At 46.3% G+C, this 11,979-nt stretch overlaps 1 protein-coding gene across 1 annotated transcript; it reads left to right on the top strand.

The window, feature by feature from the left end:
• Nucleotides 1-615: 615 nt before the first annotated feature.
• Nucleotides 616-11,091, top strand: SNX17 (sorting nexin 17). Its single transcript, XM_078604573.1, has 14 exons — nt 616-903; nt 1,012-1,086; nt 1,273-1,387; nt 2,790-2,854; nt 5,260-5,370; nt 6,162-6,252; nt 6,748-6,835; nt 7,334-7,403; nt 7,518-7,610; nt 7,770-7,979; nt 8,307-8,429; nt 8,747-8,857; nt 8,968-9,033; nt 10,079-11,091. Exons 1-14 carry the CDS (start codon nt 844-846, stop codon nt 10,190-10,192), a joined length of 1,392 nt encoding a protein of 463 aa, XP_078460699.1. The 5' UTR covers nt 616-843; the 3' UTR covers nt 10,193-11,091.
• The last annotated feature ends 888 nt before the right edge of the window (nt 11,092-11,979 follow it).

Here is an 11,979-nt window from a genome sequence, read left to right as displayed (position 1 = left end):
GCCCGAGCAGCTTCTGTTTGGTTGCATAGAGGGGGCTAAACGGGCACGACATGTGCTGGAGAAGAGATGGACTGCTGCTGAACCACGATACCACCACGCCCCACACATTCACCTCTACACCCCCAACGAAGACACCGCAGAGTTCCACAGCTGCCATCGCGGTGCTGTGGCACTGCAGGTTACAACGTGGCCACGCGGTGGCACTACAGGATAATGTATCGGGCGTCCATGTTGGTTAGTTCAATTAGCGGCGTTCTTTGTGTTAGTTTGTGTATCTATTGAGCGTCGTCCATGTTACGCATTGACTCAAAGTCGGTTGCCTTCCCGACTCCACTCAACCTGGGTTGCCTCACGGAACAAGAACGCATCACATTCATTATCTTTGGTGCATCATTTTTACTGTTTCAAGTGATGGCATCTTGCAATGATGGGAAGAAAATGCATTAGCTGATTGACAATCAATATATGCGCAAGTTCATCAGTTGTTTATGTATCAGCACGTGAGCACGTCGCTCTAACGCAGATGGTGCGCGTGGGTCACGTGAGTGGGGAGCTCGAGACGAGCGCACGCGTCACGTGAGGCGTCTGCACCAATCCCTGAGGCGATCTGAGGTCAGGTGACCAGGGAGTGGCCCTGACGAGGGGAGTAGCGCGGGCCCGAGCAGCAGCAACAACCATCACAACAACAACAATCACAACAACAACAATCACCGTGAACATTACCACGACGTTAACTTCAACTCCACACACATCGACACTCCTGCGTCTTAGTTTCCCCCCCTCACCCCTCTCCCTCCTCCTCCTGGTCTCCGCCATCCTCGTCTCCCTCCACTCGTCTCCGCCATGTACTGCTGCGTGCCGCGCGTCGAGGACCGATTCGACGAGGTCGGCGCCAAGTTCGCGGTGAGTTGCGCGACCTCCTCGCTCCCCCCCCCTTGGTGCCGAGTCCTCGCTGGGAGCGAGCCCGGCGCGCGTGGAGTTCACCCCCCGCGTCTCTCGTCTGCGCCGCAGGTGTTCGTGGTCCACATCAACGGGGTCCTGCACTGCCGAGTGCGCTACAGCCAACTCCACGGGCTCCACGAGATGGTGAGCGCCCCTCTACCCTCCTCACTCGCTCACTCGCCCTTCAGGTGCCGGGAGCGGTGTTTCTGGCAGCGCTGTACGCGTGGAATATAAAACGGCCGAGGGGCCCGAAAGCCCCGAACATTTTCAAGTCGATTCCCGACTCTTGACTCGCTCCGTTTTAAAGTTTCCTCGGTGTTTGTCGTTCAGCTGCGGCGAGTTTATGGGACGCGGGAGCCACAATTCCCTCCCAAGCGGCTCTTCGCGCTCTCCGACACGCAGACCGAGGAGCGACGGAGACAAATCGAGCAATACCTGCAGTGCAGTGCGTGACAACACTACCCACCACCCCACCACCACACCACCACACACATACACGCTCTCATACAAAACACCACACGACACTCACTCACCCACACCCACCACCACACTCATCCACACTCCAATACCTGCAGTGCAGTGCGTGACAACACTACCCACCACCACCACACCACCATCACACCACCACACTCTCATACACACCACCACCACCACACTCTCATACACACCACCACCACACTCTCATCAACACCCACCACCACAATCTCATATACATCCACCACCACACTCTCATACACACCCACCACAACCACTCTCACCCACACCCACCACCACACCACACTCATCCACACTCCAATACCTGCAGTGCAGTGCGTGACAACACTACCCACCACACCACCACACTCTCATACACACCACCACCACCACCACACTCTCATCCACACCCACCACCACACTCTCATACACATCCACCACCACACTCTCATACATACCCACCACAACCACTCTCACCCACACCCACCACCACACCACCACCCCACACTCATCCACACTCCAATACCTGCAGTGCAGTGCGTGACAACACTACCCACCACCACCACACCACCACCACACTCTCATACACACCACCACCACACTCTCATACACACCACCACCACCACACTCTCATCCACACCCACCACCACACTCTCATACACATCCACCACCACACTCTCATACATACCCACCACAACCACACTCTCATCCACACTCCAATACCTGCAGTGCAGTGCGTGCCACCACGAGGAACCCTCACACCCACCACCACACTCTCATCCACACCCACCACCACACCACACTCTCATCCACACCACCACACTCTAATCCACCACCACACCACACTTTCCTCCACACTCTCATCCACGCTCCAATCCAAACTCTACCCACAACACTCATCCACACTTCTCACCACCCCACCACACTCTCATACACACTCCCCACAAAACTCATCCAAACTCTCCCCACAACACTCATCCACACTGCCCATCTCCCCACCACACACTTACCCGCACTCTCCCCACACACCCAACCACACTATTCCATACTCCTCACCACATTCTTATCCACACTCCAATCCACACACCCAACCACAATCGTACACATTCCCCACCTTCCAACCACACTCTTATCCACACCCCCTACACTTGCCACCACACTCCCCACCACACGGCCAACACTAAACCACTGCCCGGAACTCGGCACGACCCTCTGGCAAGAATCCCTGGGATGGTCCTCCACTGTTTTGCTGTCAGCACGCGTTCCTAGCGACATCACAGCCAATCGGCACTGGGAATCACAATGTTGATGCAGAGAGATGCTTGTGTTTCTGCCTGGCCACTAGCGCATGTGTCTGCATTGTGTATTTACAGTCAGCCAGGATGAGGAGATGTCAAAGAGTGAATCGGTCACCTCTTTCCTTCGAAAAGCACAGCAGGTAAGTGTCAACAGAGCTTCACTGGTGCTATTTAACTACACAACTACGTCATCTCCTGGTTTCCTAATTTGTGAACCACGCTCATTTGTAGCTGTGTCCACCAAATGCAATAACTGGAGCCCGAGTACAGAACAAATGTGTAAAACCAACCAGGCAGCAATTTGCGTCGGCTCCCATATTGAGAAATGTAGAACCCCCAGATCATGGGACCTCCCTTGCCACTATCAAAATATAAGAATAGTTTTTGCCCTTTCTGGCAATAAAACAGGTTTTAAGATGTTAAAACACCAAACTGAAACCTTTTTCAAGAATAATGTCTGCTCTAAAGAAGCTGTCTCTAGTGTGGACCAATCAGTTTCAAAGACAATGCACATACTACCAGAGCATGTTTTTGTTTGCATGTTTACCAGATGTATATGCGGTTAATGCAGACATGATTCCTTGCAAAAGGTTTCAGTTTGGTGTTTCAACATCTTAACACAACTGTTTTATTTCCAGAAAGGGTAAAACCTATTCTTATTTAGAACCCCCAGAGTCCGTGTCCCAGCTGTATCGAAAACAACGACGTGCGTCAGTGGTCGCTAGGGATTACGTCATCGTCCCAATGCACCAGCAGCCAATCAGCTGCCAGGAAAACCCAATGCAATATGGTTGCTGTTGCATCAAGTCCCTGTACAGGATGGCAATGTGACGTCTTGCCACCATGCCCGTCAGCCGGTCCAGGTTGCATATTTGTTATTGATGTTTTTTTAAGTGAGTGAGTGCAAATGTGTAATTGTTAATGTGTTACTTTGCATTGGTATGTCTGTGAGCGTTTATTATGTGCCTGCAGACCTTAAAGGTTGCTCACTAACAGGTTCTTAAAAGGTGACATGTGGGATCTTCTGTTTATAACAACGCATGTCTGTGTGGGGAGAGTATTTATGATTGTGCACGTGTATGGGTTTTTGTGTGAGAGAAAGTGGCTATATGCATGGCTCTGGGTGTGTATTTGTGACTGATTTTGTGTCTGCGTGTACATTTGTGATATTTTGTGTTTGTGAGAGTGCTCGTCTGTGAATGTGAGTCATGACGGATTTAAACGTTGTTCCCGACCGCCCTTAAGTTCTCTATTACATTTACGCAATTCCTTTGCCTCAGCAGCTCTCCCACTATATTTTTCACCTGATGACAATTGCTTGTGTTGCGATCGAAACGTCATGATATTGTTATTATTTTTATATTTACGTGGCTTTACCGAAAGACCCAAATCATATGAATTCCATTGTAGTGGCACAGAATTGGGACACATCTTGGCCTAGATAATTTATAAAATGGTGTCAGTCGTTCGGTACTCGGGCCCCTGGCCCCTTCAGTGTGTCACAGTTTGGTGTATGCACTCTTTGCCGAGTTCAAATAATATAAACGTTTCTTGAAAAGTTGGGTTAATGTTTCTTAACACTGTAAAAAATGCAGCTATTCAACTCGATAAGCTTAAATGTTAAGCTTCTGTAAAAATAGCCATGTCGAGTACTGCTCAACTTAAGCTTGTATATTCAAATAAAACTGGATTATCAGTGACATTTTAGGTGCCCATTAGAGGAAGTAGAACGCTGCTGAGGGAATTAAAGTACAGAAGGAATTTATAAAGCAGTTCCGTGTGCATGTGCGGTGGAGTATGGGAAATATGTAGTCTGCACTACAATAACTAAAACCTCGTTTGATTCTTGGCAAATCACTTGACCTTAACTTTTCCTGAGCTGACTCTTCCTAAATTAAGTCCTGTGATGTGGTGCGTACACAATAGCACTTGGTAGAGGCACATGATTGTGTTTCACACCTTACCACCATGCCCTTACGTATCATGTCAGCCTAAATGTTCGGCACATAACGATGTTCGATGTATAAAGTAGATTGTTATGCTCATACATGCATTTCATCATAAGTAAAAATATGTTGTTATTGATGAAAATATATGCTAATGTTACGTTTCAGCTAATGGAGTAAAACATATACAAAAAAGGCAACAATAAATACAAATAAGACATGATCAAAATGAAACAGATGAATCAGTCCTTGATCAAATCACAACACATGAATTTCTGGAAGGATTGAAGTAATTTTCACGAATTTTTTTTTTTATTTGGACTATTGCACAGCACACGTGGCCTCTATTCTGAATAATGTCATTGTATCTTTAATGTCTGCTATGAAGCTGAAGATGCGTATTTATTGTAATACGCCCATAGTGTTACGCAGGTCAGCTGTGGGTCTCAAACCAAGAACAGCAAATGCGCTACCACTTGGTCATGTCACCGCACCATGCTATGTGACCATGTATGCTGGCCTTAAAAAGTGGTTTGCTATGATAGTTAACTCAACAATCTTTTGTGTGTTCTTGCGTGCGTGTTCATATGCGAGAACAGGACACTTGGGAGGTGCACGAAGCACAAGTTGAGGTGCATGTGGTACTACCAAGTGGAGAGACTTCACCTGTAGTCATCCCCAACACGTCCCCTACGCACAGCGTGCTGCAGGTTAGCATGAGGAGCCATCGCCACCACAGTTGTGGGAGTCGCCCTGTTTCCTCTGAAGTATATGTATGTTGAACATATTTTGCACCATATGTTGCCATCTGTGCGGGAAGTGATATTAAACACGGAACTGAGTCATGTCTGTTTCACATCCCATCCCCCATTCCCTCTGTGTATCTCTACCCAATGTTCATACTATATACCCATAAATCCCTTAACTTGTTCCTTACTGTTTTTTTGCATTTCTAAATACCATGTAACCTATTCAGCTTAAAACATGTTAACTGTGGAAGGTATATTTCAACTATCTTTGTGTTCGCTGTTATACGTGTCGTGGTAGCGGAAAAAAAGTAGTTTTGGAAATCCTTAACAGCACATAGCCACCCGTGAGAATTTCAGTAAAAGACACCACGTAACTATTTGTAGTGTCTATTAACAATTATATTACGAGAACAAGGTGCTTACTCAGCCATATAGAGGAGTGCTTTGCTCCACATCTAATTATATAATTCCTTCAGAGTTTTAGGTAACTGAATTGAGTTTTAGCAAACTAGTCATGATTTAGTTATAGCATTTGTCACTGTCCACAGGTGTCTACCTGTTTATGATCCTGGGTCAGTGCATATGGGGACTACACTTGGCCTAACAATGGTGCCTCAAGCATTGTATGAACATCTGGGCTGGGGAGACACCATTCCTGATGTGCCTTGATGTCCTGAAGTGATTTCCAAGAGGACCTGCTTGAGCAGCCTGTAAGGGACCACCAGGGTGCTTCTGTCTGTGTGAGTGTGCAGGCTGTTGGTGTAGCTGTAGGGATACCAGATGATCTGCTTCCCAATTTTGGTCTCTTTTTGGGACACTCGGAGGGGGAAAGGCAACTAACATGTACGATGTCACACGCGCACACTTGCACACACACATGCATATACACTTATATGCATGACACTGTGTTTTAAAAAAAAAAAAAATTTACAAAACAAAAAACACTGAAAATGCATAAACTGCCTCGTAACATTTTTGCAAAATGCTTATGAAAAAGGGCCAATGCATGTACATTGCGGCTCACGTAGTCAATACTCATTGTATTTTCAATATTAATTTATATTTGTGCTGCTGTAATGGAGGAGCTCTTGAATAATTGAAAGGGGTAGATCGGTTAAAGTTTGAATTATGGCTAGACCCTTGGCTCTGGTGTTGCATTAAAATAATGGATATTAGTGACGGCTACTTTTGGGTGGTCCTTTTTACTATGCATAACTGGCTTCAGATTCACCTTTGTCACTGTCTTGCAGCTGCTCCAGGCAGTATTATTTCTATGAGAGTCCTATGATGTCAGTGCTGGTCGTCCCCATTCCTCAATTGCAGTGCTGTCCTTTACAGTGGTGCGGCGGCTGCAGGAGTTTGAGTTGCCGTTTGTATCCGTGCTCAGCTCGCCCATCAAAGGATCCTGCCTGTTCCTTCGCACCAGGTGGGGTGGTGTCCTTCCTTGTCTTCTCATCTTGTGTTTCTATGGTTAGGTTAAATTCGTGACTATTTGCATACAACCTGTGGAATATTAAATGTTTTACGAGTTACGTCTGTCATAGCCAACAAGCTGGTTAGACTTGTTTTTATTTTCCTATTCATGTAAGAGTAACCTATAACTGTTGATGTATGCCATGTGTGACGCAGCAAAGTATTTTGCACATTCCACACATTGCATTTCACAATGTGGTAGTTTCAAATACCATTCAGTATCACCCACCATCATGGAAAGGTTAGTATTTTGACAAATCAATAACCTGTGTCTTTGGTATGTTCAACCCTGGCCAGACCTACCAAAAAATCCTGAAACATGGTTAAACAATCCTGATAAACTAAACCCTGACCAAGCTCACCTAATCAATCTAAACCTTGGATAAACCCTGCTAAGTGAGCTGTGTGCTGGTTATGTTAACCATGTGTGTGTGTGTGTATATATATACAGCTACCTGGACAGGGAATTAGACAAGTTCGTGATGGCTGATGCTGTAGGGCTCAAGCTCCTTTACCAACAGGTGAACCTCATTAATATGATGGACTGAGTGACTATAATTTACAGAAAAATGATTGTGTTATAGATTTAAGCTGTTGGTGACAGTTGTGATGTGGATAATGTGTTGCATTGCTAGGCCGTGGCTGATATTAAACGAGGCTGGTGTGAAGTTGATGCAGCACAGAAACAGAAACTTGCCGAGTTGCACAATCATGGCACATTCGAGGAGGTAAGACACGTCCATCCTTCATCATCTCTCATCCCTGTTGTCCTATTCTATTTGATGGACTTAAAGCTTGACCGGCTTGCGACCAGTTTCGCCTTTCTCACTTGCGACGAGGTTGAGGCAATAGCTAAGCACAAAGGGTGCTGTGCCGTGCGTGTGCAGTTTTTGCGAGTGGCGCAGTCGCTTGCACAGTACGGCTGTGTGCGCCTGGACAAGTGTGAGTGTGACTGGCCTGAACCAGACAGCCGGGCTGCGGTGCGTGCCGGTGGTGGAGTTCTGGCTTGCCGCTCCACTCGCCCCGGTGGCCAGGGGACCACGGAGGAGGGTACCTTCAGGGTGACGCGCATTCGCAGCTGGACCGTCACCAGCCGGGTGGGTGAGCACACGTGCATTCACTGAGTGTACGTGCCCATTGGATTTGGGCATATACATTCATGCACACGTATGCTCAGGTGCATGTGTTTACGCATGCACCTGAGCAGACAAACAAACTGAGACTTCGTCTGCTTATTTTATTAATATTCTCTGCAACGACGCTAATGATTAATTTGAGCTTGTCTAAAGTAGGTGATGACTGTTGGCAAGTTTATCTGCTGCTCCAGTCTTCGCGCCAACTTGACGTGAAGCGTGCGGGACACATTGCAGCGCTGTCAGTTTTGCATTGCAACTGATTTTGCTGCTATGAATGCTGTGGCACAGATCTTAGTAAGTGGTGAGGAAGGTGGTGGAACAGAAGGGGGCTCTGGCAGTGTTCTGGAACTGGCCTTCGAGTACCTGGTGCGACCCGACACACTCCGTTGGATCAAGCTACGCACGCAGCAGGTGACCCACACCTGGGTTGGGTGTCACATTGCATAATAGCCTGGTCTTCCTTCAAATGGCCTCTTCCACTGCAACCACATTCAGCAGTTTGGGTTTTGCAGATAATTACCATCAGCCAAGGAAACAAACAACGTAATAGGTATTTCCTTTATGAGCATTAACAGTTTTTTCCTAATGGAAAACCTTTATGCAAGTACAGTACTGTGATAATATTGTTACTGATTGGTTATAGTCACAGGCCAACCATACTGGTGGTGCGACCCATATTTACCACGTGTCTTATGTGTGTGTGGGATGTATGCGTACGTGTATTTCAGGCCATTGCACTCAGCCTGTGCTTACAAACCATGGTGAATGAGATCCTGCAGCAGCGAGCCGGGCGAGACAAGGAGAAGATGAGTTCAGGAGCAGCATCGGACAGCACCCAGGTGACCCTGCTGCTGCCTGGTCTCGGTGTCAAGTGGAGGATGGCTGGTCTAGATGTTTCGTGACAGGTTCCTGGTATCGATGTCTAGTGGAGGGTATCGTGTTGTTGCAGATATCTGTGAATGGAGCCAAAGACCCAAAGGTTAATGGAGAACACGCCCTCATCAGACCAGCTCCGGTGAGGATCGTGTGTCTTGTTTTGTGCCGTCCAGCTGTGGGGAGCAGTAGCGTAGTGGTTAGTGCACACCACTACAAACCCAGCGACCGAATTTCCATTCCTGCTCACAACCAATAACAGTGAGAAATATCTAAATTGGTCCTGGTCTTCCCCCAGGTTGACCCAGATAATGAGCTGGTCTGGAGTGCAAACATCAGCACTGTGGAAACATAGGCAGCCGGGCATGGTGCTGACCGCCCACCCCCTCATGTGCCGTGTTGGCCTTCATAGATGCTATCTAACAGCACTTGCCCCAATGGTCAATTAAGGCTATAGGAGAGATCTTTGTCTTTGCCATTCAACTGGATATAAATAAAAGACATGCCCGCTAGTATGAGCCGTATGTGGATTTAATGGAAATATATTTTTTATTGGAACCAATAGAACTGTTGTATGTAAAGTTTAGCACATTTGTTTGAGCTCACAGTCCAATTAGTGGCAAGATCTGGCTACATTGGAGATTTTTTAAATCTATTTTGTCTAATATTTTGATTATAATGTCCGTGAGAGTTATGCTGCCTCTAACACCTGACATTATACCCACATGATGTAACCCAAAAAAATAAGAATCAATATTGGGTGTATGTTGAATTTATTTCGCACCTTACATAGCCAATCGTGCTAATCGCAGGTACAGAAAGCATACTGTCAAAGAGCCCAAACATTGATTTTGGTGAAAGGATTACTGCAGGTGATGTTGCAAGAATTATGACCCAAGATCCAGCAAACGTCTATGTTTTCATTCTATTTGTCTCCATGTGCCAATTACAGTCTGCCTCACAACTGCCATCATTTTGGCCTTGACGCTGCCGACTGATAAACATGTGGTACCAGGCAGGAGAACTACACAGATCATTGCTAGTGCAGCAAACTCAAGCCCATGTACCCACCTCATTATTGCGTGAGAAGCCAAATTACCTGTTATGTAAACTATTCCTGATTTGCTGTTGAGGCAGACAGTCATGTTCTAAAACAGATATGTGCTTGTGCATGTGCTGTTTATCAGAGCAAACATATGGACTCCTCCTTGGGACTTTCACTCAGGCTGCCGGGAATCAAGAAAGCTGACAACGTGCACAGCAATGACGCATTTGAGGGTATAGGGGAAGAGGACCTTTAGCCATGTGATTTGGCCTGTGAGCTTCGGCGAGGGCCCTCTAGGGTAACAGATGAAAGCACTAAGTGCTGACTTCTCGTCAGCATTTACTTTGTTAAAAGAATAATTTCACAACTAGGGTAACAGATGCAAGCACTAAGCGCTGACTTCTCGTCAGCACTTTGTTAAAAGAATCATTGTTTTCATGTTTTTTTAATCCAAAAGCTGCCTTTACACAAACGAGAACATATCTGTTGAACTCCTTGCTGCGCTGTGAGTTGTGGTCTTAAGAGGGGCTTCCTGAACGTGAAGAGCTTGAATTGCCCGTGGACAGAAAGACAATTTGAAGACTTGTGAGCACTTAGAATATGCATTGTGTGCTTACTGTTAGAGAGGAAGTTACAACAGTAGGCAGTGTGACTTCCATTTGAGTTTAACACAAAGGAGTGTCATGGACAAATTTCTTGTGTAATTTTCACTACATCACAAGCATCTTCCATCATACATGAATGTTGTGCTGAAATTTTCGAATTGATTGGAAACTTCCAGCAAATTGGAAATGGTGCACTGTAATTGAACCTTTAGGTCTCTGAGCAGGCATTGATGTCTTAATGCCCATTAAAGCCTCGTGTGTTTTGCAGAGTGGGAAAGGTTGGGGATTTAGCGCAAATGCTCCCAAGATTCTTCCCTGCAAGGTTTACACACATTTCATTGACATTCCTCTTCTAGATCCTGTGCAAGTGCTCTTAACAGCAAAACTGGACACAGGTGAATGGATAAATGCCTGTGCCCACTGGTGCCTTAATCACACTGAGTAGTGCGAGCTCCAACTTAACTATTTCAATGTTGGTTCTTAATGAAAGATGCATTTTGTAATAGAAATTCACCATTATAGCTATACCAAATAAAGCATTTCAATATCATGTCGAGTGCTGTCTTGTATGCGTTGTTTGCGCTACTGGTGGAGGTCTCAAAAGTAGAATGATATACATAAAATGACGGGAATGGAATTGTTTACCCAAACTAGGATTCTTTTCAATGACAAGTTCTCTGAAACATTTGATAGTGGGATGCTACATCTGCAGTAATGCCCAGACAGATGCGTCACAGGGAGATGGGAAATATGATTGGAGACTGTCACTGAGTTTCATGGTTATTGCTTGTCTCGAGGATTCTGAAGCCTCTTTCTCACAAACAGCATTTGGACGATTGAGAATTACTAGTTCTCACTTTTCTACAGCTGCTTCAACAGGTTCTCTTTTTTGAGCCCATTGTAACTTGGTTTTGTTGAACATCCATCTGCTGGTTTGATATTTCCATTAGTTCCTTATCAATGTGGATTCATGGGGAGCAGTGGCTCTGGTTAGCGAAATGCGCTACGTACCCAGCGACGCGTGTTCGATTCCCACTTGGCCAACGCCTGTGACGATTATCTGAATCAGTCATGGGCCTCACCTAGGTTTATCCGCCTCAAATAAGTACCTGGTGCTCTACGTACGTGTAATGTAGCTCTCAGAAACACCGTCTTGTCTGATTATATGTATATTTATTGTGACTTACTGATAACTTAACGAGTAACCGCGAGTGACTATATACACCTGGGTAACTTTTGTGACTCTCCGCGACGTTCCCTGTGTAGCTGGCTGGCTACACAGGAGCGGACACATAGTCGTCACGGAGACAACATAACTCTAGCCTTCCAAGACTACAAGGTGCCCAAACCAACAGCAGCCCAGAGCCCTGTTCCATGCCGGCTTTTATCCCCTTCGTGACCCAGCCACGCCCCTTTTCCCCGAACACTCACGCACCTG

This window comes from Lampetra planeri, chromosome 22 (genome assembly GCF_965212315.1).
Source record: "Lampetra planeri chromosome 22, kcLamPlan1.2.h2, whole genome shotgun sequence".
Taxonomy (NCBI): Eukaryota; Metazoa; Chordata; class Hyperoartia; order Petromyzontiformes; family Petromyzontidae; genus Lampetra; species Lampetra planeri.
Note: the sequence above shows the minus strand (reverse complement) of the source record. Positions and strands in the feature narration are given on the sequence as shown.

Excerpts from the sequence above, each read along its gene's own strand:
- SNX17 (XM_078604573.1), top strand. The coding sequence starts at position 844 with ATGTACTGCTGCGTGCCGCGCGTCGAGGACCGATTCGACGAGGTCGGC. Across the intron at positions 6,253-6,747 it reads GGGGGAAAGGCAACTAACAT|TGGTGCGGCGGCTGCAGGAG; the intron begins GTACGATGTCAC and ends TGTCCTTTACAG. Across the intron at positions 7,404-7,517 it reads TCAAGCTCCTTTACCAACAG|GCCGTGGCTGATATTAAACG; the intron begins GTGAACCTCATT and ends TTGCATTGCTAG.